At 42.8% G+C, this 27,527-nt stretch overlaps 1 protein-coding gene across 3 annotated transcripts; it reads left to right on the top strand.

The window, feature by feature from the left end:
- Positions 1-13,420: 13,420 nt before the first annotated feature.
- On the top strand, positions 13,421-26,934 carry arxa (aristaless related homeobox a). Of its 3 annotated transcripts, none has more exons than XM_043700752.2 (5): positions 13,421-13,712; positions 15,159-15,717; positions 16,673-16,718; positions 18,242-18,573; positions 22,634-26,934. In XM_043700752.2, exons 1-5 carry the CDS (start codon positions 13,436-13,438, stop codon positions 22,869-22,871), a joined length of 1,452 nt encoding a protein of 483 aa, XP_043556687.1. In that variant the 5' UTR covers positions 13,421-13,435; the 3' UTR covers positions 22,872-26,934. The 3 variants fall into 3 exon arrangements, with proteins under 3 accessions (XP_043556687.1, XP_043556688.1, XP_043556690.1); XM_043700753.2 differs by having other exon boundaries at positions 20,672-22,776; XM_043700755.2 differs by lacking the exon at positions 22,634-26,934 and adding an exon at positions 19,701-20,665.
- Positions 26,935-27,527: the final 593 nt, after the last annotated feature.

Below are 27,527 nucleotides of genomic sequence, written 5' to 3'. Positions count from 1 at the left end.
ACATCGACTTCACCAGTTTCCTCATCTCCACTCCTCCCACCTCATCCCAGATCTAACCGTCCAACTCGGCAACACCCTCTTGAACTGTCCTACCTGTCCATCTTACCCCCCCCCCCCCCCCCCCCACCACCTATCTGCTCCACCCTCCCATCCAATCTATTATTATTACCCCCCACCTGCATCTACCTATCGCCTTCCTGGCTAATTCACCCCCCCTCCTATTTATCTCTCAGCATCTTCCACCTTCCCTTCCACATTTCTGATGAAGGGCTTTTGCCCAAAACATCACTACTCCTGCTCTTCAAATACTGCCTGACCTGTTGTGCTTTTCTAGTGCCACACTTTTCGACTAACACCAAACCAACCAACATCCCAACAAACGTTGACCTGACAACACCCTGTTCCAACTGCTCAACCAGCAAACTCCACTGACATGAGCCACCTCTCAAACTTGACTACCCTCAAGTTGAGAGTGTGATGCTGGAAAAGCACAGCAGGTCAGACAGCATCCAGGGAGGAGGAGAATCGATTTTTTGGGCATAAGATCTTCATCAGCAATAAGGCTAGTGGGCCAGGGGGCTGAGAGATAAATGGGTGGGGGCTTGGGTTGGGGAGAAGGTAGCTGAGAAAGTGATGGGTAGATGAAGGTGAGGGAAAAGGTGATAGGTCAGACAGGAGGGTGGAGCTGATAGATGGGAGAGGTGATGGGCAGGTCAGGAGGGCAGTGCTGGGTTGGAGGCTTGGGACTGGGATAATGTGGAGGGATGGGAAATGAGGAAACTGTTGAAATCTACATTCATCCCGTGTGGTTGCAGGGTCCCAAGGCAGAATATGAGGCGTTCTTCCTCCAGCCATCAGGTGGTAATGGTTTGGTGGGGGAGGAGGCACAGGACTTGCATGTCCTTGAAGCAGTGGGACGGGGAGTTGAAGTGTTCAGCCATGGGGTGGGGGGGTTGGTGGGTGCGGGTTTCCTAGTGATGTTCTCTGAAATGATTTGCAAGGAGGCATCCTGTCTACCCATGCAGAGGAGACCACATCAGGTGTAACAGATACAGTAGATAACTGATAGAAGTACAGGTAAATTTCTGTTGAATGTGAAAGGATCCTTTAGGGCCTTGGACAGAGGGATGGGGAGTGGTGTGGGTGCAGGTTTTGCAATTCCTGCACCGGCAGGGGAAGGTGCCGGAGTGGGGTGTGGGCTGGTGAGGGTCATGGACCTGACAAGGGAGTCATGGAGGGAATAGTCTCTACAGAATGCTGATAGGGGTGGGGAGGGAAATATATCTCGGGTGGTGGGGTCTGTTTAGATGTGGCAGAAGTGATGGAAGATGATGTGATGTGTACGGAGGTTGGTGGGTGGAAGGTGAGGACTGGGGCGGGGTTCTGTCCTTGTTGCATTGGAAGGGATGGGGTTTAAGCGTGTTGGTGTGGGAAGTGGAGGAGGTGCACTGGAGGGCAGCATCAACCACGTGGGAAGGGAAATTACGATTGTAGAAGAAGGAAGCCTTCTGGAATTTTCTAAGGTGGAAGAGGTCATCCTGGGAACAGGTGTGGTGGAGGCAGAGGAATTGGGAATAAGGGGTGGTGTTTTTACAGGAGGTAGGGTGGGAGGAGGTGTAGTCTAGGTAGCTGTGGGAGTTGGTAGGCTTGTAATAGATGTCCATGGTTAGTTGGTTGCCAGAAATGCTGATGGAGAGATCCAGGAAGGGGAGGGAGGTGTCTGAGATGGTTCAGGTGAATTTGAGGTCAGGGTGGAAGGTGTTGGTAAAGTAATCTTTGAGGATGTGAAGGGCGTGGGTGATGTCCTGAACATAGGTTGGGAGTTCCCGAACTAAGGGGGACAGGACGGTGTTGAGGTAGGTAGAATGGAGTTCAGTGGAATAGGCGCAGGCTGAGACAATAGGATAATTCCCCCCACAGCTCACTCGTCAAGTCCACACCATCCACCAGCCCACACCCCACTCCTGACACTTCTCCCTGCCACCGCAGGAATTGTGAAACCTGTCTGGGACACCTGCACAAACCAACCCCACTGCCCCGGGGCTGAACACTTCAACTCCCCTTCCCACTCCGTCAAGGAAATGCAGGCCCTGGTCCTCCACCACCGCCAAACTATTACCACCCGACACCTGGAGGAGGAATGCCTCATATTCCACCTTGGGACCATGCAACCATACAGGATGAATGTGGATTCCAACAGTTTCCTCATTTCCCCTCCCCCGACCTCATCCCAGCACAAACATCCAACTTGGTAACACACTCCTGACCTGTCCATCACATTTCCCATCTATCCGCTACACCCTCCTCTCTGATCTATCACCTTCTCCCTTACCTTCATAGAGTCATAGAGATGTACAGCACAGAAACAGACCCTTCGGTCCAACCCGTCCATGCCAACCAGATATCCCAACCCAATCTAGTCCCACCTGCCAGCACCCGGCCCATATCCCTCCAAACCCTTCCTATTCATTTACATATCCAAATGCCTCTTAAATGTTGCAATTGTACCAGCTTCCACCACTTCCTCTAGAAGCGCATTCCGTACCAACCTCTGCATGAAAATGTTGCCCCTTAGGTCTCTTTTATATCTTTCCCCTCTCACCCTAAACCTATGCCCTCTAGTTCTGGACTGTCCAACCCCAGGGAAAGGACTTTATCTATTTACCCTATCCATGCCCCTCATAATTTTGTAAACCTCTCTAAGGTTACCCCTCAGTCTCCGACGCTCCAGGGAAATCAGCCCCAACCTGTTCAGCCTCTCCCTATAGCTCAAATCCTCCAACTCTGGCAACATCCTTGTAAATCCTTTCTGAACCCTTTCAAGTTTCACAACATCTTTCCGATAGGAAGGAAACCTGAATTGCATGCAATATTCCAACAGTGGCCTAACCAATGTCCTGTACAGCTGCAACATGACCTCCCAACTCCTGTACTCAATACTCTGACCAATAAAGGAAAGCATACCAAACACCTTCTACAATATCCTATCTACCTGAGACTCCACATTTAAGAAGCTATGAACGTGCACTCCAGGGTTTCTTTGTTCAGCAACACTCCCTAGGACCTTACCATTAAGTGTACACATCCTGCTAAGATTTGCTTTCCCAAAATGCAGCACCTCCCATTTATCTGAATTAAACTCCATTTGCCACTTCTCAGCCCATTGGCCCATCTAGTCCAGATCCTGTTGTAATCTGAGGTAACCCTCTTCACTGTCCACTACATCTCCAATTTTGGTGTCATCTGCAAACTTACTAACTGTACCTCTTATGCTCACATCCAAATCATTTATGTAAATGGCAAAAAGTAGAGGACCCAGCACCGATCCTTGTGGCACTCCACTGGTCACAGGCCTCCAGTCTGAAAAACAATCCTCCACCACCACACTCTGTCTTCTACCTTTGAGCCAGTTTTGTATCCAAATGGCTAGTTCTCCCTGTATTCCATGAGATCTAACCTTACTAATCAGTCTCCCATGGGGAACCTTGTTGAACGCCTTACTGAAGTCCATATAGATCACATCTACCACTCTACCTCATCAATCCTCTTTGTTACTTCTTCTAAAAACTCAATCAAGTTTGTGAGACATGATTTCCTATTCACAAAGCCATGTTGACTATCCCTAATCAGTCCTTGCCTTTCCAAATACATGACAATCCTGTCCCTCAGGATTCCCTTGCTTCATCTACCAATCACTTTCTCAGCTACCTTTGCCCCAACCCCACCCCCTTCCCATTCCTGATGAGGGGCTTATGCCCAAAACATCGATTCTCCTGGTCCTTGGATGATGTCTGACCTGCTCCTTGGATGCTTTTCCAGCACTACACTCTCGACTCTGATCTCCAGCATCTGCTGTCTTGACTTTCTCTAGTTGACTACCCACAAACTAATTTCCCAATTTCTGACACCCCTGTTATGCGTACCCAATGATTATGCTGACTGTCTATACCTGATCCACACTGACCAGATGGACCTGCATGTTAACCATTGTGGACTTATTGATAAGGACACCCAGGTCCCTTTGTTAGTTGATTTATGTGCATCCCAGGGACTTGGCTTGACACTTCTATTTCTGCATAATGTCCATGAGGGGGCATTATTGTTATTTACAACAGATGCAAAATGTAGTCTTGAATATTGACCTTCAAAGCATAAATGAAACATAATGAATGGTCAGTAATATTCTAATTAAATTTCAAATGATAGAAACATTTTATTCTTCAAACAAGAACAAAACTTTCCCTGTTGATTAGAAGAATATTTCATAAGTAGCAACACAGCAAAGAACACAAGTAATTAGAAATAAGCAATCTATCTTCATATATAGCAAAAATTCAGCACAGTGAAGAACTGAAACATCTTCAAACCATATTTCCATTATATGAAAATATATTTATTGTAACAAGAGACTTCTCACTCAACTCAACTTCATTTAAATACACTCAGGATGAACTTACGTTCATATAAAATATTAACACTTCAACAATCACAAATGTGTCAACCAGAAATTGTAATTTGTTATATAATCATGCTTTTTTCAATTGAAAAAGACAGGCAGTAAGCTAAAGGTTGTTCAAACAGGATGATGTCACTGAAGCTAATAGCAATACGGTTGTAAAGCCACAGTTCATTTGAATTTTAACCACTTGCTCTTAGCACCACATTATATCTTTAGTTTGAAATATATTTTGTTTATTTTCTTTTAAATTGGCAAGTGATTTAAATAATGTCAATGCTAAGTTGGCCATGATAATCTTTAAGGTCTATCCATGTCGAAGTTTATTACATTAGCAATCATTGCCGCACTCTGCACTTTGTGTCAACTTAATCAATGCCATGGTAAATCATATTCTCAAATATACTGTATGCATATATCACACATGCATACATACTTTATCACTCACAAGCGATCAATTACTGTTCGACAATATGCTTTAGTTTGTACAGAAAACAATATGAACAAACAAAATCACAGAATGGTTATGGCTCAGAAGGAGTGCATTCAGCCTGCTCTGTCTGCTGGCCCTCTCAAGGACAAATACGCCTAATGCCACTCCCCAATCCTCACAGTACAGCTCTGTACATTCTTCCTTTTCAGATCGCAACCTAATTTCCACTTGAATGTCTCAATTGAAACTGCCTCCAACACACTTTCTTTCAATGCAATAATTTCTTTCCATCTTTTGTCCAGACACCTCGTGGTTTTGAATCCCGCCAACAAATCTACTTCAAGCTTCTCTTCTCCAATAAAAAAACAGTCCCAACTTCTCCAAACTTTTGTCATAACAGAAGTTTCTAAAGCTTGGCACCTCTACCATGAATCTTTTCTGCACTCCATCTAATGTCTTCACATCTTTCATAGCTAAAAGAGGAAATTTACATTTGAACTCTCGGGGCTGGAATGGACCTCAGATCCCCAACTGAGGAATACTGTATGAGGACGGATAATTTAGTTTCGATTCAGCAGCTCTGAGACTGTTGGGTATAACGTGCTAAATGTGCCAATGCCAGAACATTTTGACACAATGGTTTTCGGCATTGGTATCATATGAAATAGATATAGGTAACTTCAATCAAACCAGTGACCTGCCAGAAAAGCTTAGATTAGAGTGGTGCTGGAAAAGCACAGCAGTTCAGGCAGCATCCAAGAAGCAGTAAAATCAACGTTTCGGGCAAAAGCCCTTCATCAGGAAAGCTGTCCACAATCTCACTTAACAAGGCAATAAAGATGCAAGGACTAACTGTAATTGAATAGATTTTCATCAATATTGTTTTATTTTTAAGTATTTCTAAGTATTTCATACACAATCCAACAAAGATTTGACAATAAGCTTTTATTTGAGGCATTGCAATAAATGTCGAGAGTGTGTTGCTGGAAAAGCACAGCAGCTCAGGCAGCATCCAAGGAGCAGGAGATTCGACGTTTCAGGCATAAGCACTTCATCAGGATTCCCCTGCTCCACATATGCTGCCTGACCTGCTGTGCTTTCCCAGCAACACACTCTCAACTATGATCTCCAGCATCTGCAGTCCTCACTTTCTCCTAGTTTTACAATAAATCCTGGTTTCACATTCCCAATTCTTTAAAAATTTTGTCTTAAGTCCAATTAGCCTGCACCCTCAATCTTCTTCTCAAACAGATTCAAGGAACTCATACAACTCTTTGTCACTAAGTTTAAGACCTTTTTCTCAGTTTTTTTCACTGCTTCCATCCTTTCACCTGACCAAACTTCCTGTAAGATTCCCTTCAATCCATCCCAGAACACTTCCTGTAAGATTTCCCTCACCCCATCCCAGAACATTTCCTGTCAGAGTCCTCCCACTCCATCCCAGAATACACATCCTCCTTCCTTCTTCTCTGTTGACCCTATTCACACCAACTTGCTCGCCAGTCAACATCCCTTCCTGGCCTCCATGTTAGCTAATGTCGTACTTTTTTCCTCCTTCTCAGGCAAGCTTCTCCCGTTTAAGTCTTCAAGCATCAACCCGTCTCAAGACTACACATCCTTATACCTTTGTTCTTGCAAATTAACACCCAATCTCCAACCTCTCATTCCTCTTCAAAGTCCTTGAATTGTATGATGCCTCCCAGGCCATGTCCATTTTTGTTTGCTGAAATGCCATCTTTGAATCTCTCCAACCAGAGTTCCACTTCTGCCGCAGCACCAAAACATTACAAATGGAGTCCAGCTTGACAGTGACGTTGGTGAACTCGCCTTCCTTGTCCTTTTTCCATCCTCTCTAGAACCTTCGATATGATTAACCACACCATCCTGTTCCATGTCCCTCTCATTATGTCCAGCTGGCTGTGACTGTACTATCCTGGTTATGTTGCAGCCTTCTCACTCCCATACAATTACTCTGGCGTTCCGTATCTTCCTGCAGTAACATCCCCGCCTATGTTGTATCCCTCAGAGACGTCGTCCAAAAACACAACCTTAGGTTTCACATCTGCTTCTCCCTGCCCTTGTATTTTTCTTTAATGTTAATCTTCCCACATCCAGTATTGCAGCAACAGAAAAGTCCTACGATCTAATATAAGGAAGAATAAACCACGTTTTTTGATCCCAGTGACAAATTCCACAGTTAAACCTCTCCATGCCTTGCTCGCCTCGCTCTCCTCTTTGACCCTGCTTTTTGGTCATGTCCCAATACATCCTCAAAAGCCATTTGTTAAACCTCCTGTGCCTTGGGATGATTTCAGAACATGGAAATGCCATTGCTAAAGCTTTATCAGCAAAAATATTGGAAACTACGTGAAGTAATTAAAAATCGTTATTAGCCTTGTCTGTGTAGCAGATATCATACCCAGTACTTCCCACTCTATTTTGATTTGATCCTTGCCCTCCCCTTCACTGTTTGATCACACAGCATTGCCCTTTGATGTGAAGGGCACTGCTTGTCACTGGCTACTTGGGTGTTTCCTTTCTTCCTGGTGGTGGAAATTTGAATAAAGATTCGTGCACCTTGTGTCTCTCACTGTGTCTCACACCTGCACACACACACAACATGGGTGCTGGGGAAAAAATAAGCACTACCGCAGTTAAGCGGTAGTGTGGGGTTAAAGAAAAATCATACCTAGTACTGTTTGTATGATGTTGTAGTAAACTATAGTGGCTCTATTTTCAATTCCGATGTGTTTCACCTATTAATTTCACATAAAAATCTTGAAATTACTCTCCAGAGTCAGTCAGTACAAAGAGCAGTACAGATACCCACACAACCCCCTGGTTTGTCTTTTACGGATCTGACTGAGCTGCTGAGTATTTCGAACATATTCCGTTTCTAATGGAAATGCCCAGCACTTTCAGTCGCTTTTTTGTGAATTCGTCCATTTACAGTCGCGGCCACCAGATGGAGCCATCCCATTGGAAAACCTGTGATCCCGGGTTTCTTGATAATCTCCGCTGCTGATCACTTCATTTCTAGTGCTGCACCTTTGCAATAGAGAAACAAAGTTCCTTTTTTCAGATCTTCGTTCAGACAATGTTGAAGAATTAATCTTCCGTCTCCGACAGGCTTTGAGCGTTTCCAAAATCATAAGTAAAAGAAGTGCTCCATAACGGTTGACAGATTTCCGATGTAATTTCCTTTAATTTGGTGAAAATGAAATGCCCTTTTCTATTGCATAAAAGAGATCCTTTCAACAACGGGAGAAAAATGCGTAGGAAAGAAGTGATTGTTGCTGCAGATGGTGGTCCATTCCCCTGTCTCCCACTGTCTTAAATGTGACAATTTACTGCGGAAGTTAAAATGTATTTAGGAAGTTTTGTCTTTTTTTGTGGCAAAGAACCAATGCATATGAGCATAGACTTCAGAGACTGTTATATCAGCTGTGCCGCAGTCTGTTTTGGTTTTTAACAATAAACCGGGAATCTCGATTTATGAGCACACATCATTGTACTGACGAAGGGAACGAAATGTTGCGGTTTTTTCCTGGGGTATTGTCTTGAAATGTATCATTGCGGCTTAGAGATTACAGCCCTTACCACAAAATGACTTGTTGAATTTGTACTAATTCCAGAGTTTGCTTGTGGCCTGTGATTAGCAGTGTTTCCCAGTCTTTAATGATGCTCGAATTTCAGCTCGGGCTTTCGTGAATTGGAAGTTTGGGAAACCACAATAGCCGAGCAACAGGCACACCAGTCCATGTTTCAGCTTGTCACCCCGCGGAATGTGTTCCTGAGCTGCGATGGGGGATTCAGTCCCGAATTAGGGCGCCAAAGGCGTCCGTCCTGTTTTTATTTACAGGTGGAGCAGTAGGGTGCGTGAAACCAAATTGTTAGCTGTGTCAATGTCAAAAGGCGCCTACAGGCAGTGAAGAAACTACAAATCTCATTCATATCAATCAAAGCACTGAACCCAAGGTCTCAAAAAAACTCTCCATAGTCTGTAACCAATGGCAAGCGACGGGTGATCTTGGACTTTGCCCCTTTGCCACGTTAATGTCCATGAGTTTTAGTGCTACAATGTAGTTAGGATATTATAAACGGGAGCGGACACATATTTTAGAGAAACGGTTAATTAAATTTACCCTGGGAGATATGCGAAACGATTTCAAATTTGAGTCATCGATGACAGGTACTGCATAAGCCGCCTCGGCTAATCAATGGTTAGACCATGTTCCCTCCTATCGCGGGCTATATCCACATAGATATCCATCATATATATCGCCATAATTGATAACAGAGATCATAGGTGCTCAATATGATATATGGAACAAAACACCGCCATGTCGAATGAACTTATAGTTACTACTCTGTTAACTCTTTGACAAATATTTTAGGTGACAGTCGGTAAATTCACACAAGTGGCTCAAAGTTGGATCGAGATTACTGGCGCTCTGTCAAGTCTCCATCCAAATTATGTATTTAGCGATGCAGCTATTGACGTATAAAATAAATCTTAAAAATCTCTGGGAGCAAATTGCAGCACATGCTGGAGTAGGAGCTGAAAACAACCAATGCTGGAGATCCCAGCGGGTCAGACAGCGTCCATGGAGAGAGAGCAAGCTCATGTTTCGAATCCAGATCACTCTCTATCAGAGTTCTACAGAGTCATCTAGATTCGAAACGTTAGCTTGCTCTCTCTCCATGGACACTGTCTGACCCACTGTGATCTCCAAAATAAACCACTAGCCTGCCTCTCATTCATGATTATTTCGGTTCATGTTGGAGACAGTTCAGCTGTTCTTACGCAATCTTAGCTTCATTAATTGTCCTGAGCATAATCTCTTAATTATTCTGAAGAAAAGACACGAAGCGTAAACTCTGCTTTCTCTCCACAGATGCTGCCAGACCTGTTGAGTTTTTTTTTCCAGCCATCTCTGTTTTTGTTTCGGAAGTCCTGCATTCGCAGTTCTTTATCCCAGTTGATTGTTTAACGCTTGAATGTCTCTACCCATGTTCAACATGTCCATTAGTTTAATGATTAAAACAAAATAAAGACATTTTCCTTTGGTTGTCATTTGTTGTTCTATGATAGAGTGTTGTACTGTATCAGGTTAAAAATCACACAACACCAGGTTATAGTCCAACAGGTTTAATTGGAAGGACTAGCTTTCGGAGCGACGCTCCTTCATCAGGTGGTTGTGATGAAGGTGATGAAGGAGCGTTGCTCCGAAAGCTAGTGCTTCCAAATAAACCTGTTGGACTATAACCTGGTGTTGTGTGATTTTTAACTTTGCACACCCCAGTCCAACACCGGCATCCCGAATCATGAGTATCAGACTTGACTTGTTTGTTATAATTGCTATATGGCTACATTCTGCTGTTCTCCCGTTCGCTTGTTTCCAGTTTACACAGCAGCCAAGAATAAGAAAGGGCCGCTTGTGAGAAGACCTGCGATGAAGTGAACGTATTGGTGAAGAGGCAATTGGAGATTGAGGGAAGCTGATTAAAGTGCGGCTCAGTGGTTAGCACTGCTGCTTCACAGCGCCAGAGAGCCGGGGTTCGATACCAGCCTCCGGTGGCTGGCTGGAGTTTGCTCATTTTCCCCGTGTCCGCGTGGGTTTCCTCCGGATTGGGTTAGGGATGTGTAGGTTAAGTACGTTAGTCAGGGGTTAGGGGCTAGGGGAATGGGTCTGGCTGGGATACTCTCCGGAAGGTCAGGGTGAACTTGTTGGGTGGAATGGCCTGTTTCCACACTGTCGGGATTCTATGATTGTAAAGTAGTCAGGGAGTTCGCCCCCTCCCACTGCAGCTTCCGGGGGGGGGGGGGGGGGCGATCTTCCAGACACTACACAAAGATATGCACATACTGCTGGAGGTAAAACTAAGTAGAGGTGGCCAAAAAAAAACTGTTGATTAAATATTCCAGCAGCAATGGTTATCAGCCACAACATATGTTCCTCGCGCTCATCCCCGAAGAAATTTAAAACAAAACATTTCAACATTTCATTTCTGCACCCATTGGTTCCAACGTCATTAGCGTGTGATTGCCTTCAGTTGTGCTGTGTAGGACTGACACGTTCGATTACAAGCGAGGAGTTAATGATGAGTGTTAATAACGCACTCGGTATGAACATACCTGGCACTTTTAATCGCCGATTATGTCAATTTTATTCGTTCAGAAAGGAGCAATCACAGCTCAAGAAGTAACGTTAACACACCATCATGTTCCATTTCATTCACAGGAAAATAACGCGTGCATATTAAACACCTCCACTCCGCGGCCGACCCTGTTTAAATAAAAACTAACGAATGTCAAGCCTTTTAATGACGTTTTACAAATTAAACGACAAGATATTGTTGAGCTCTGAAGCCGTACATTCGGATGACCCGCAGCAGCTTCTATGTACAGGTTTAATATACATTCTCCTGAGGGTCTAATCCAGCTCATGTGTGCCTCTCCCTTTCCAACACAGAATGAGGAATCTGTTCACACGCTAAAGGCTTGATACGCTTGTTTCAGATAGTGGGAGATGTTATTACTCCATTCATAGCAGTATTTATATTTACCTCCGCACAGATAAACGTGAACCTGATTATTTTTCTGTGTGTAAGTCGCCTCTTGCCCCAGATAAGCAGTTCCAAAGCCTTTTGGTCAAATTCACTTTGCATCCTGAAGTAGCTGACCATTGACCAATAAATGTTCTAAGGTTGTTCTCAAATATAAATTTATGAACAAAATATGAATCATCTACATGTCTAGTTTAATGCGTTTGCTGTTATTCATGATTACCTTCATTCTAGAAATTTCCTTCTCTCTTTGGAAAATTTAGCTTGTTGAAAATCATAAACCCAATATGTTCAAGCGAATTTGTTCTGTTCTATTAGAGTGAAATATTTTGAAGTTTTGGCCGCTGCAGTCGATTTGCTTTGTAGATGAGCTGTTTTCTATGACTGATTATGCGGGGGATAGGGAGACAGATCCTTTCCCATCTCTCTCACTCTCTTGCAAATGATGTGCCTTCCTCAATCAGCAACAGTCTAAAGTCCAGCTACAAATGAGTTCAGAAATATATGTTTGCAGTACAATAGTTTCGAAAACTCTATATTCTTCTTGCTTTGAAAAATCAAAGGTATTTAGTAACAAGAGGCGAAGAAAAAACGCAAATGGAAACTAAGTATTAGGCGCCTGCTGCTTGAGACTATAATGTTGATATGTAGTTGAGATGGTTGTTTTCGCTGTGTAATTAAATTTAGATCTGCGCTAGAAAAACCAAACGTTCTCCCGCACCCCCCCCCCCCAGACAGTCACGCAATGCGCCGTTTTAATCGTGAGGTGCTATTGTAGATACAAAATGAAGTTCTCCGCCACGAAATATCTGCAATACGCCATTTAGAATCAACATCTGATGAGAATAAACGGAATATCGTCAAATTAATTTCCATACCGAAAAGCCGATTGGGGTTCCAAGAATTGAGCAATTTGGCTGGTCCATATAACTTACTATTTCTCATCTACGTCTTTACAGGATTAGTTTGTGAAATGACAACCATCTCAGCATTGATCAACCGTGCACCCCGATCACATTCCTGACAGTGTATATCACATCTACTGACAAGATTCATATCTCATAAAAATTACGACAATCGTTATTGTAAAACACATTTAGCTACCAATACGAACGTTTAATATATCACATTACAAGTTAATCTAGCCTTTAATTTGTTGGGTGAATAGGGGGCAGTTACGAAGTCCTGTTGCGGATTGTTGAACGAGCTGGGTTTAGAGGTTCTCGGAATCACAGACTGAAATTCCTTAGTCTTTCAAAAGTGTTACAATGAAAACACCTGAGCATTCTGACAACCGCGAAAGATAGAGAGAGAGAGAGAGAACGATCGCTTTATACAGCGAGATATAATGTTTGAACAGTGAATTAATATTGACCTAAATTTCAGTGCATTGGGTCACACCAAGTGACTGGCCGAGCAAGATGAGGAGATTACTTAGTTCAAGGTTAGGTCCAGAAATACAGCATTTTCCAATTGAAATTCATCATCTTGATATAATTTTGCAATGGATATAAAAGCAGACTCTGCCTTTAAGTTGTAATTCATACATTCATAAAGTGTCACTCGATGAAAAATGTTTTGACCTACATCTTAATTAATGTTTCCTGAAGATTCATTCAGAACGATCGGATTTAAACACGCACGCTACAATTTCCCAGATCGAAGAAAAGTAGATAACTTTTTAAGTGACATTACGAGCGGGGCCTACGAGTAACTGCACCCACCGTCTGTTGGGCTAAATCGGTTTCAAGGCCTAAAAGTTGCAAGAGCCGCTCTGTACACAACTCCAGCCAGAGGAACCGAGCGCTCTCACCGGGTTCATTCCCTGAAAGTCCACGCCGCGTTTTCCCGTTCGCCTAAACTTCCTGTTGGTGGAATGTAAAAAGAGAGGCACCCCAGGTCTCGGAGAGCCAATCACAGGGGTTTCAGCACGTGTGTTCGAGAATCGAGAGCAAAGCAATTACAGCCCAATACAAATGTCATTAGTGCCTCGATCAGAGCAAGAGCGATTGCCGTACAAGTGGGGGAATCGTAGCCTCCGGCAAACCAGAACTCAGGCTCCAACCATGACAACTCAATACAAGGAGGAGATTTGCGATAGATCCGAGTGCAAAAGTAAATCTCCAACTTTGCTCTCCTCTTACTGCATCGACAGTATTCTGGGCAGAAGGAGCCCATGTAAAATTAGATGTATTGGAGCTCAAGCGTTGCCGCTTCTCACAGCCAGGAATGAACCGAACCCAGCCAGTGAAGGTAAGGGTTGTTTTTAACTGGGGACAGGGTGGAAAACTTGACTGGATCACAGGTCCAACTGCACTTCGAAGCCAGAAAAAGAATCTAATTTCGTGCTCTTCTAAGGGTTAGATGTGTTGACATTACAAGCCCAATTTACAAAGAGCATCGGCACCTCGTTTGCAAATATACTCAGTATTGTTTGAAGCGTGTATACTGTTTAAATAGGTCTTAAAGCACTTGGAGCATTTCGCAACAGTGGACATCATTTCTGGTTCAGACTAGGCACACCGAACTCTGGCTGGAAATGTTCTAGAAAATATTATCGATTCCTGCAGTTTTATTTGATTTTATTTTTTTTAGGGGGGAGCTTTGTTTACAAAGATCGATGCGGCTTCATAGAAATGGCGTGTTTGCAATTGGTTACTTTCCAAACATGTTGTCGATGAACACAGCAATATCAAATTACACCTTTCGTGTTAACTACGCTCGGAAAGGGAAATCCCTGTTCTCACTTTACTGCTCTCGATATTGTAACTCGTGCATATTTTGAATATCAGTGAAGAAGAACCTATTCAAAACATGTAGGAAACATTTAGGATTGTAAAAAAAAAGTTTACATTCGATTAATCTAGTTAAACCATGGGCTTTTTCAGGAGCATTTGGAGAAGGAAAGTAGATTAAAGTTTAAAAGTGAAAATGATGGAAGGCGATGATATTTTAATCCGTTCTGAATCCATAGTAAAACTAAAGGACATCAAAATAACTTTTTTGCACATGTAGCATATTAGCTGTCAACAGGAGCAAGTGATTTTAAATGTCCACACATTAGTGGCAATCGCTGCTCTTTATTTTAAAGGGAATGTTCCTATGCAAACTGACGTTGACATTCAAACATATTTCGGCTCGGCGGAGTTTGCCTGAGTTTAATTTATCATATGTCGTCAGGCTTTGTTGAATTGAATTAGCTTTATTGTCAAGTGTACGTAAATGAGTACAGTGAAAAGTGTGTCGATTTTAATTACCGCCCGATCCAAGAGTTCCTTCCAAACAGCTCTATCCTAAAATGTACCGACCTTTTTCTTTGAAAATTGATTGCTTCGGGAATATCCTTGTTCAGAGAACAGATTTGTCGCAAGAAGACTTTCTATTGGAACACTCACTCTCGGCTCCTGCCCTGGTGATACACGCTCTCTAGGGGAATAGAAGTCTTTGTCGGCAGGCGGGGAGGATGGATAGTTTTATTATTTTTATATATTAACTTTTCGCTGTCTCCAGCGTTTAAACTTCATGAAATGAAACACTAGCTTGGTCCTTGTCAGCCGCATATATCAGGCAGTGACAATGGGCTCCAGCACTGAGTGTACGGTTAGCACCTGTCAAATATTGGCTTCCACCAACTTATTAGTAAATATCCGATAACGCCACTAAATGATTGATTATATGTTCACGTGTTTTTACACATAGGATCGCCCAAGGAAAACGTGTCTTTTGACTCTGAGCTCCATCTCCCCCCGAAATTCCGAAGACTGTACGGGCTGGGAGGTAAAATCTTTGACGCTCGGGGATTTAACGAGATTGCTAACGAGAAATTGGAGAGAGACAGATCCTCCGAACCGTTCCGAAACACCGATCTGAAAATCAGCCAGGCCCCGCAAGTCAGCATCAGCCGCAGTAAATCCTACAAAGAAAACTTCAGCCTGGGCAAAACGCAAGGGGACAGCGCGCAGAACCTGGTCCCTGCTCCAGAACTCAGCTCGCTGGAACCCGCTGACAAGTCGTTCGAAGGAGATGCGAAAGAGGACGCGGTTGAAGACGACTTGAGCCCCAAACTTGTGGAGGAGGCTCAGACAGACGTGGATGTGAAGGATGGGGAGGACAGTCTGTGTCTATCAGCCGGTAGTGACTCTGAAGAAGGTATGTTAAAAAGGAAACAGCGGCGATATCGGACTACATTCACCAGCTACCAGCTTGAAGAACTAGAGAGAGCTTTTCAGAAAACACACTACCCTGACGTCTTCACCAGGTATGTACAGACACTATTTTTTTTTAAAAAAGCCTCTTACAGAACTTAGAAAAGCCAGATGCCAGACTGAAAGCGTCACTGATACACTCTGCAGTCTGTCATTGTTTCTAACTTGATTTCCAATCGCTTCTCCGTTGTTTATTGTCACACCGAATGGTCACACGATGGAGAGATGATCGATTGATCTATCGGAGACTGATCATTTTTCCAGCTCTCCACTGGCCAGTGTCCCGTCTACCAAAGTAATGGCCTCCAGATTAACACAGCACTCCCCTCCCGACAGCCCCTTTTTAGATCGACTACCGCTTTTTCTGCATCCCGTAGATTTCGAAACCTTGGCCCGTCTACCTTCCTAATCTGAAGCAAATGCGTGAAATTCTAAACTCTCAAAATCCGTATGCACATTAGAAACCTTTCTCGTTCAGCCCACTGACTGAAAGTGAAGGGATGCCCATAGAATTGTCTACAAAGCAACGGGACACGATACAAGTGGAACATTGTCAGAAATGAAAACAAAAAAAAAGCTGAACTTTTATTTAATCAGGTGCGTCATGGTCGGAAGAGAAGCAAAACACTTATTAGCATATGCAATCGTCCTGGTTACTTCCAATGAATTTACAACGCTCTTCAGAATTAAAGTTAGTTTCCGTTTAGTATTAGAAAGGGCGATTTCCTATCTCACATAATGGTATATTCTAGTGGTTGTGACAGTGCCTACATTTCTGACAATGTCGGAGATGAGCCGCTTGACTTGCTCGATGTTTGCATACTTCGCCTGGCCTATTTTATGGCCCATACAAACAGGAAAGAGTGGAGAGCGTCCGTAAATAGCTGCTTGCTCATGTCTGATCCTCATATCGAGCCTGAAACATTGTATTAGCTTTCCAAAACAAAACTACCGCGAACTATGGGGGTGCTGAAAGTGTATTTTCATTTCTTTCTGTGTTTTATGCAGGGAAGAGCTGGCGATGCGGCTAGATTTAACGGAAGCACGCGTGCAAGTAAGTTGCAGCGGACATGTGGCTAGATGGATAGTTTCTGGGACAGTTCTCCAATCAAAGGCGAGGTGTATTAGATGTTTTCACCTAAAGTTTTCGGTTTTTTTTTTCTATTTTAATTATTTATAATCCAGTTTTATTTTGGGTTTAAAAGAAATAATAATACTAAAGATAACCTCGGGCGTACAATCTTAAACTCTGACTGGACTGTGTCAGATACAATGTACTGGTCTGTCAGATTTTCTGCAGATGTCACTGCGCAAATATGAATATTGAAAATACCTTTTCGCCACGGCAACCGAAGACTTTAAAACAGCAAGAAAGGATTGAGCTTTCTTTGCTTTTAGTGAATGTAATATCACGGTGCAAAGTGAAGGGCTGCACAAGTTGATAGGGCCCATAGCACGACAATTTTCTCTCCAAGCTTCATAAACAAAGCGACGATAAACGTTATGATTGGCGCCTTATTGCGAACTCGGGGAACATAAAACATATGTTGGGAGGTAAAGGCCGAGTAAATCACTTTACAGTTACAATCAAGCGCTGATAAGACCTAATAAATTCCATATGGCTCATTTAATACACAACAGCTTCTTGCATTAAAGGGGCTAATGATGAGATTCTCCCTGGTTCTGTTGACACATTGTTCTATTGTCAAATACCCAATGTGACAAGCAGCCAGGAATGATTATTTTCCGCTCAGCTAGTCGTGGGAAAGTTAAATAACTTTTTTTCTCTCTCTCCTTCTATACAAAAGCCGGTTTAGGCTCAATAAAATTGAGGAGAAAGTCTAGTAAAATTAATTGTAGCGTATTATTTTAATTTTTAATTCCTGTTTTAAAAAAATCTACTAGTTATTGTCAATTAATTAAGGTCAATTTGAAAGCGACGACAAAAATTGAGAAGACACAATCGGTTTCCTTTTAATGCATCAACTCGATTAGGATTATAATCGCTATCTCAGTGCTGTATTTTACCTCCAAATATGCGAAGGTGTATTTATTTATTTTCCTAATCCGATATTATATCGCTTCATTATTTTTTCATGATGTATTTGATATTTCTCGGGAAAAGTCAGGGATCTGTGTGTAGTTGATATGGTTTGCCGCCTGAATCCAAAGAGGGTGTTTTGTATGTGTAATATGAATATGTGCGGTAAGGCTTATGCCTCACGCCATCCGATTTGGGCCATTTCTGTACAATTCTACTAATTCCTGAGCATTGGTAACTGGTGTCGAGACACATTTGTTTTACATTGCTCCGTGGAACTAATATGAAATTTAAGTCGTCAAGTGTTAAGGACAGATATGTTTAAAGTTCATTGTTTCTTTATAATAATTGCTGTATTTCAATTGTACAATGATTGTGTCCATTAACAATTTAATGGTCATTTGCGTTGCTGGTTGAAATCCGAAAGTGAATTTATAATTGCAGGACACCTCTCTTCCCCTTTTGTACTTCATTTCTACATCTTGTGAGAAGGTTTCTCTCTTTTTGTAAAATAAGTTGAACTTTTTTCTTTGCAGGTTTGGTTTCAGAACCGCAGAGCTAAGTGGCGAAAGCGAGAGAAAGCCGGAGCTCAGAGCCACCCAGGAGGTCTGCCCTTCGCTAGCCCGTTGGGAGCGGGACATCCGCTGGGACCTTACCTGGACAGCAGTCCCTTCGGACACCACCCGAGCCTGGAGTCAGCCTGGTCAGCTGCCGCCGCCGCCGCAGCCGCCGCAGCCGCAGCCTTCCCGGGGCTTCCACCTCCACCAGGCACCGCTGCTTTGCCCCCCAGCGGGGCCCCGTTAGGCCTCGGCACCTTCCTGGGAGCAGCCATGTTCAGACATCCTTTCATCACCCCGCACTTCGGCAGGTAAGAGCTTCAGGCAGAGCCCCTCCCGCCCGCCCGCCCGCCTCCGAGAGCAGCAACATCACCAACAGGTCAAGATGCGCGAGAGAATCAGAATCAGTCATCAGGCACAATGAACAAGGGGGGATTAAAGCAATTCGTTCAGAACCAGCAGCTAAAACCCGATTTTGTAAAAGAACAAGCCTAACAGCCATTTACAAAATAAGTTGATAATAAACTTTTAGAATAGCAGCAGCAATCTGGCTAACGTGAAAAGTCAGCAAGATAATGGAGTGAAAGTAAAACATATCACTCAGCGTTATGATTAATCTCACATGAAATGTAACAACAAATCCAGCGACAGACGAATGAACTGATCTTCAAAAGCCATTGCACGTAATCATACGTAGCAGCAACATGTCCATTTACCCTAACAGCACAGAGAACGATCTCCTCGTAACATGATAGTTAACAAGAATAGAAATATTTCAGAACAAAAATGTTCAAGCCATTGCGAGCTGTGTGTGTGTGTGCGCGCCCGCGCGGGTGTGTGTGAAGGGGAGAAATCAAACTCATTTTCAAACATCCGTAATTCAACAATAAAGCGTTTACAGTGCTTCCTGGTGAACTAAAGGACAAATGCTCCGGAAAAAAAAAAGTGGCAGCAGTTAGTGCAGGCTCCACCTGTACTTCGGCTGAGAGGGAAGCGCTGTCTACAGCTGCGAGTTCCAGAGAGAGACCCTGGTACCATCAATACAGTTTAGCTCATTGTCCAGTATTTCTCCAGGGATTTCTCTAAAAGGAAAGCAAAGGAAAGAATAGACCAGGAGAGACTATATTTTAGCTCGAAACTACTTACTATATAGTTTATGCGCTACTTATGACAGTGACAAAAATTTGAACAAAACAGTCGCCATCGCTACGTTTATAAATGTTGACATTCCCAACAATATTTCATTTCTCGCAGACTAGCTGTAAAGAATTCTAATATAGTTAGTTTCTTCCCTAACTGCCAGTGCACGGCAGTGTTGATTTCTTAGGTTGGTCACCTATCTTAGCGCTGTATGTTGATTTTTGAAAGAGCTGTTCACTTGTATCAGATTAAGCAAAAACGAATAAATCTGGAATGTTTATTCCTTATTCATTTCCAGAAAGTGGAACTGAAAGTAGCAACAGGGTAACGATGGACTGACGGGAGGTAAAAGGAAAACCAAGGCGAGCACAGCAACTCGATCACTCCAACTGTGTATCTTTTACCTTTCAAGGTTTATAATTTGGCCGCTTACCCCGATATGAAAATTATTTGACAAGGCCACCTGAAATCTGCACGCTATGTATTTAAGAAGTTATTCAGTCCGGTATAATCTTGAGTCGACCGCAGCATTCGGAAACTCATACAAATCCGGACATAGGTCATGCAGGGCAAGGAGATAAAGCGATTCCGTATCAATACATCCCATTCCGTGATTCAAACTATCACACAACCAATATACAACGTGTTTGAAGCGTTTATTTTTACTAAGATTTGGGATCGTGTATCCTGCACCTTCCTCCCTTGCATTATTGCGCAATACTGGCGATAGAAAACCCTTGCTATGGTTAGAAGCTTCCGAGCCAAAGAGGCGTTTTTCGAATATGGAGTGAGCATTCTCCACATTCGGAACCCACCTAGGCACAAATGCTTTCAGAGAATCAGAAAACCCCTACAGTGTGGAAGCAGGCCATTCGGCCCATCGACTCCACACCAACCCTTCGAAAAGCAACCCACCTAAACTCCCTACTCTGTCCCTGTAATCCTGCATTTCCCATGGCTAATCCACCTCGTCTGTACATCCCTGAACATGATGCGCAATTTAGCATTGCCAATCCACCTAACTTGCACATCTCTGGACTTTATGACAGGTGTTTTCAGTAACCCCAATGAGCATAGACCCAAATCTATAGGATTCAATAATATTCCAGGGGAAGTAATCTCAATCCATGCTGACATTAATGAGAGGCTGGTCTTTTTGAACATTGTAAATTAACATTAATAATGGACAATAGTGGATCCGATTGGCCTGAGTACTAGATTACAAAACTAGCACAGAGGAGTGACTGGATTCCAATTTCCCCTCTCCAGACGTGCGGTTTCGGTGCCAATACAACTTCAATGGGATTCTGTCAATTCCTGTCCATCCCCTATTCAGAGAGTTGGCTAAACAGTTGGGTTAAACTTCTATTAGTTGGACAGCAGCAACTGTACGGTGAGCAACACAACTCATCAGAAAGTAGGTGAGTTGATCCGTATAATTTTTACTGACTGTACCATGCAGACATACCATACATCACGGCCTTTTCCATTTGAGAGTCACGGAGCTGCAGCACCAACAAAGTTGACATCAAAACACGGACACATACATGTGCTAATATACCTGCTGGATAGCCTCACGGTTCCCCATTACCCATGTAAGGTAGGAGGAGCCATGGTAAGGGAACCTGTGCTCTGTCCAATCTTTCGCTAATTTAACCATTCAAGTCCAGTGTGTACACTAATTGTGGAAAATTAAAATGATCACAAATTCTAAGTAAGGCGATGGCGACGGCTAATCTACCGTGTCCTATCACCAAAGCAATTTAGCAAATTGTCGATGTCATTCTTGATTTTATGAGGTCAGAAGTCACACGACACCAGGTTATCGTCCATCTGACTAAAGAGTGACGCTCTGAAGACTTTGGATTTCAAAGAAACCTTTTGGACTATAACCTGGTGTCGTATGACTTCTGACCTTGTCCACGTCAGTCCAACACTGGCACCTACACATCTTGATGTTATTAATAAGCCCTTGTATATTATTCATTCTTAAAGTAATGTGTTTGGTTTTCATAAAATATTCAGACAAGGAAATATAAAGTATTAATTATTTCAGTCAAGGTGCAAAAGTTTTGGCTGTGGGAATTGAAAGTTGCCCCTTGTTTTGTAAGAACTATCACCCGAGAAGGAAAACTGAACGATGCCCTTTCAAGGGGAACGGACATGAAAGATGTCATTGCCACTCCCAAAAAGGGGAAATCAATGGTTACGCAGGCAAAATATGCCCTGATTTCACTGTGTATTGCTGCCCTTGTAAAGTTTCTGTTTGAGATTATGCTTGCTGTTACCTAAGCTGTGAAGTAACCTAACAGCAACTTAGAATCAGCAAAGAAGCAATAGCGTTGTATCACAAAGTTGTGGTGTACCAATTAGCTCAATAATATGAACAGGTACAGCATTTCCAAACCCCTTGCTGAACGATGGCTTCAGTGTCTGTGCCAACATACAATGGGGTCAAATGCACAGAACTGAATGTGAATGATCGAGGACGGGCATTTTTGGAAGAGAAGCCGCAATGAATTAAACACTAACACGAAAGCAAAATATTGCGGGTGCTGGAAATCTGAAATAAAAGGAGAGAGAGAAGGAGGGAATGTGGGATATCCCCATGAAGTCTGGGAGTAGCTGTAGAGTGAGAAAGAGAGTTACCGTTTCAGGTTCGACCTTCTGGAGTATTGTCCTTTGCAGCAGCAAGAGAACGTGCAGAATTCTGCCGGTGATGCCAGACTCCGAATAATGACATCCTAGCTGAACTTTTTTCTTTGATCATGCTAGCTGGGACAATGACGGATTATCAGTGTTTACTTCCTGAGTTAGATTACACGAAACCGTAGTTGTCCAAGTGGTTTCACCGGGCAGTTGTGATCCATTCACGTCCCCACAATATTACCGCTAATAATGGGGTTCAACTCCATTACACGCCGAGCATACACATTGACAAAACAGGCAACTTCCCGCCGTACACTGATTACTTTCAGACGAGTTCTTATATTGGGTAGGCTTCCTCTTACATGAACACTAATTAGATAGTCCGACCTGTAATGTGGAAGTCTGATATAATGTGAGTGCGGTGTTACTTGACCCATTGTGTAGACTAATATTCCCCAACCACACCCCGATCAATGAAGCCTTTATATTCATTGGTATCCCACCCGTCACCAAATCAGCTGATCGTATTTGACGCTAAACTCTTTCCCGTATTATAATGTCGAAAATCCTTGTCTGTTGCAGGCTCTTCTCGACAGTAGCTCCGCTGACAGGCGCCTCTGGGCCTGCCCTGCTGAGACAGTCGGCCCCGGGGGTAGAAGGGGGAGTGCAGGCCGGCGCCCTCTCAGACCCCGCGGTAGCAGCAGCAGACAGACGAGCGTCCAGTATCGCAGCACTCAGACTCAAAGCCAAGGAACATGCAGCCCAACTCACACAACTCAACATCCTTCCCGCACCCTCCACTGGCAAGGAAGTATGCTGAGTACACAGCAAGGGGCTTCACACACGCTGCTGATCAAGACCAAATTCAGAAAGAGGACCAGTTACACCGCGTGGATTGGGTTCTCAGACTGTGCATGCCCCATAGAGCCAGTATCCCTTTCATCACATCAACAAGCCACACCTAATAAATAAAACAACCAAGACAAAAAGAAAGATAGAAAACCAATTACATTGTTTACATATAAGATTTGCGATGCTCTTACCATTCTTATTTCTCTGAAAGGGGAAGATAGTAATAGGAGCGCCTGGTTAAGAATATACTTGAGAGAAACTTTCTTTAATACACTAGTGTTTGATCTAATCAGGGTAGTTTTGAAATTAAAAGAGAGATGAAGTGTATTCAAAACTCACGGGTAGTTTCCTAATTCCTGGTGGCCCGATTTAAGGGATACTGTTTCTGAATGAATTGAGGTTGACTTTCTGCGACGGACCGGTTGTATAGCACACACGGGCATACATGCATTGGTTACGTCTGGAATTTTACATCTATATATGTATGTACATCAGTGTAGCCAACCAGCGGTTCGCTACTAAACCAAAGGGACAGAATACTGCCAATCCGAGTGGACTGCTTATTTCACTAAACTGTGATTGATTTCTGTACATGATGGTCGTTCTTCAGAATTTCCAAGGAAAATAATTGTACATTTTTTTTTAAAAATTGAAAATTTGCACTCAGCGTGTTGTGAAAGTTTATTCTCTAGAATTACCAGACAGTTCTTAAACAGTGTTGTGGATGTATTAGGTTCGTAGAATAATTATTTATGGACAAACATTTTATTTAACTTATTAACCATAGAGGTTTCGAAAACCTTATAAAAACAACTTGGTATATTACGTGTACTGTTGTAACTTCTTGATATGGGCTAGAAGAGTGGCGACACTCGAAAATAAAATGTTACGCTTAACAAGCTAACTGGAGAAAGCGCTTATTCTAAATCCCGATTATTTATACTGCTGAGCATTTATCCACTGCAGACAAACTCGCGATCCACCAGTACAGAACAATCGACTCAAATTCATAACTAAAAATAACTGTTTTTTCAGGTGACAGTTGTGTTTCTGTCCGATGTAGGCGCAGTCAGCTGATAGTTTCTTTCGAGCAGCCCGATGTCATGTAAAGGCTCGAACCCTGGCAGGTTTCTGTCTGTCGGGATGGTGACATTCAGGCTGCACATCAGGAAGGTGTTTTGCAGCCAGCCATTCCGTTTCAGGATAGTTCCATTCATTCACAAATCACGCTTGCACATGGGTATGTGCTGGCTGATTTCTAAGTGTGATAGCTCATAAGCACAACACTGCGAAGCAATTAAAACATCTATCTCGTTAATTTCGAGAGGGAGAACCACGCTATAATAACACAGCACAACATTCAGATGGATCACAATATTTTTTTGGACCTGGAATCCAATTTATTAATGAAACAATGAAGAGTACTAACATTTTCTGCACTACTACATGTAATCCGTACACGTGGTTAGGATTACTTCAAGCATTTAGCGCATTCTTCCAACCATGTTGTTTTAATGAACATTGGCCGAAGTTGCTAGTACCATTCACTGTCTTATATTGCTGACACTACCAATAAAAAATGGTTTATGAATTTTGCTCAGCGGGATGGTGTAAATGAAAAGGAATTGAGTTTATGTTTCATTTTCAATATCTGTATACATCCTTGCTGGACTATGTTAACTATCATTTGGAAAATATAACAGCGAGCCCCCCACCCCTTCCTCCCCCCACCACCCTCCAGGCTATAAAATGCTGCCAACAAGTATTTGCCTGGATCTCTTCAGTTTATGTGCAAATAAGCCACCTAGGTTACTAAACCTTGGTGTTTAACGAGTTCGCCAAGACGTGCTTTGGTGACCGCCATCCACGTTAGTTGAGTCTCGGCGCTGACTTATCCAGTTGATAGCCAAAGCGGCTGAGTGCGAGACTCGCCGAGAGGTTACCTGGCCCAGCGCCACTCAAAGTGAGTGATTGGATGGGTAAGGTTTGCACGGTAATCTGCTCCCCGGAGTAAAGTGAAGGTCGCCACACGAACTCAAGTACCTTATAAATTGTATACAACAAATACAGAGAATATGTATATTTAGAACATGCTGATATCATATTGTCGATATCACAATATGATCTTGTTCAAATTAATGTCAGTATAGATCCAGTGGGAAAGCTTCATCTTCCAAAATGTGAGGCTGAAATACAAGAATATCAGGTTTCAAAATAGCACAACCGCTGGATTTTCCTATTGAAGTCACCAGTGCGCTGGTCAATGTGGGGACGCTAACTCCTAATGTTGACACTAATAATCAAATTAGATGATACCTTTCGAAAAAAACAGATCGAACAACTTGGCTGTGGCAATTTCCAGTCTCTGATTTCTGTACTAAGCTGGCAATTTTATCAATTCCCACCAGTCTAGCTTTTAACAGCTCTCTTTCAACCATACCATCAACTGTTGGCATTGGTGAATTAAATTCCCTTCTGTTTCCATACGGGGCGGGGGTGTAAATCATCTTTTTTTAAAAAACAGTCTCTTTTGGACACAAACAGTGTGTTCAACAGACCGTTAGTTTGGCAGAAAAGAAATTCAACTTGATGAAAATAAAACCAAATTTTCGGGGCGTGCGAAAGATTTACAGTTTGTGCGATGGAGGTGGGCGTGTGATCTTGTAGATTCTTTACTGTTTCCGATCCCAAAATGTCGCAGCCGGGGGTGGGGTAGCAGTTTTGATGTCTGAACTGACCTTATTCTCGCTATACTGTATTGTGGTGGTAGCCTTCCGTCACCTAAGATGAAGGTTTGCGCCGTGATGGCCAACCCTTGTGTTTTAACGTGGCCTGGCGTGACCCCACAGTCCCACTCTCGACTTTGATGTTCTCATGTTATTAACCGTTTTGGACCAGGCAACCTATTAACACGTCGACTGCGGGCGACATATCTTTTGGTTGATATCAGACCAGAACCCATGTCATTATGTCAGTTAATGAACGTTTTTTAAAGTCATTCGCCCCCCTCCCCTCCCCATCTGACCCCCACTCTATAGTACTAAATCAAATTGCGTGAAATTACCTGGTGGATTAAAGTTCTTATGGTCGAATTAAAGCATCTCCCTCTTACTCGCCTTGCTTTATAACTAATCCCACCTCAGTGATGGTGCAAACATGTAGATCTCAGACTATTCTTTCATGCCTTGCAGCTGGTAAAGCAGCTATTCTTTGCTAAATATTCACCATAAATATCACATGTTAACGGCCGATGACTCCCATCAAGTCTATATTAAACATTTGACATGTCACGCATGATAAACTCTGAGTGTCTTTGAAAAAAAAGGCATTAGCAAAGAAACCAATTTCTCGTCACCCAAACCTCCCCAAGTGTTGAATGATTTCGTTTGAAAGAGCCAGTGAAGCGTACTTAGAGGGTTTTATGAGATTTTCCAGAATGATTTAATCTTATTGTGAACATTATTAATGAATAGCAACCCAATTTGGCCCTAATATCTGGGAATTCTTGCTACAAAACACGACGACTGTGACCCCCAACCTTAAGCAAACCTCCCCGGTGTTTTTGTGCTGCCTTCAGCCTCTGGTAACTCTAACACGGGAGCCAGGTTTCAGCACGCTCACACAAATTCAACTCTCCCTCCATTCACTGCCAGGCTCCCCACCATCTGTTCCCAAAACGAGCTTCCAGATTTGGAGAGATTTCAAGGAGCGTGACAAGTCGTCTATATAAACATGTGTACATTTGCATGCATGTGTATAGGTAGAAATACTGTTGTATATATGTATACATGTAAAAATTGTATTGGTTAACGTGGAAAGGAATATATGATTCGGATACAAGTTAATTTTTTTATGCGCAGATCTCTTAATATTAAATTTTAACGTATGGGAGGCATAATATATTGTATGCATTAATGAAACCATGTATGAATAATGATCGCTTAGTGAAAACGCAATTAAGTGTTGTCTTGGTTTGCATCTTTTTATCTTTACCATTAGATGAAACACAATAAAGTATATTTTAAACCTCAGGTTCGTTTTTGTAGCATAGTCTATCAAAATGCCAAATATTTGCTATGCGTGTTCCATTTAACCCAGGGCTGTTCGAACGCGCATAATTCTATACAAAACACACAGTCTTTTCGAAGGGAATGGTGGGGGTGGGGAGGTTCTGCCGCCTTTGGAGCTGTTGAAGTTGTGAAAGAAAGACGGAAGAAAGCGGCATTGGAAACTGGTAGCACGATCTCCTTTGGATCCACTAATTCCCATCTCTTTGCTCTCATCCAATTAGTGCGCTGTATTAAGCGGTTTATCATCTCATACTCAGCTGTACAAAGAAACAAGCCGAACACTTTGCAATAGACTCTGTTCTCCTTTTACACCCTCAGGTACTTACATATTCTAGTGTGCAATGAATAATAGGGGAATAATAGAGCACTAATTCCCTCATCAAAGAATGCCTTGTCTGCGCTTTGGTGAAAACACTATTCCGATAAAAGAAAGCAATAAAGCTTAGCATAACAAAACGAAACCTACTTATTAGCTTAGTAGTAAATTAATGCAAAACCACTGGTATTCAACCAGGTTTGAAAACAGCCTCCCGCAACTTTATAATGCTTTATTG

This window comes from Chiloscyllium plagiosum, unplaced genomic scaffold, assembly GCF_037043375.1.
Source record: "Chiloscyllium plagiosum isolate Xiang-an unplaced genomic scaffold, Cpla_swu_hap1 HiC_scaffold_12, whole genome shotgun sequence".
NCBI lineage: Eukaryota > Metazoa > Chordata > Chondrichthyes > Orectolobiformes > Hemiscylliidae > Chiloscyllium > Chiloscyllium plagiosum.
Note: the sequence above shows the minus strand (reverse complement) of the source record. Positions and strands in the feature narration are given on the sequence as shown.

Excerpts from the sequence above, each read along its gene's own strand:
- arxa (XM_043700752.2), top strand. The coding sequence starts at position 13,436 with ATGTCATTAGTGCCTCGATCAGAGCAAGAGCGATTGCCGTACAAGTGG. Across the intron at positions 15,718-16,672 it reads TACCCTGACGTCTTCACCAG|GGAAGAGCTGGCGATGCGGC; the intron begins GTATGTACAGAC and ends TGTTTTATGCAG. Across the intron at positions 18,574-22,633 it reads ATCACCCCGCACTTCGGCAG|GCTCTTCTCGACAGTAGCTC; the intron begins GTAAGAGCTTCA and ends TGTCTGTTGCAG.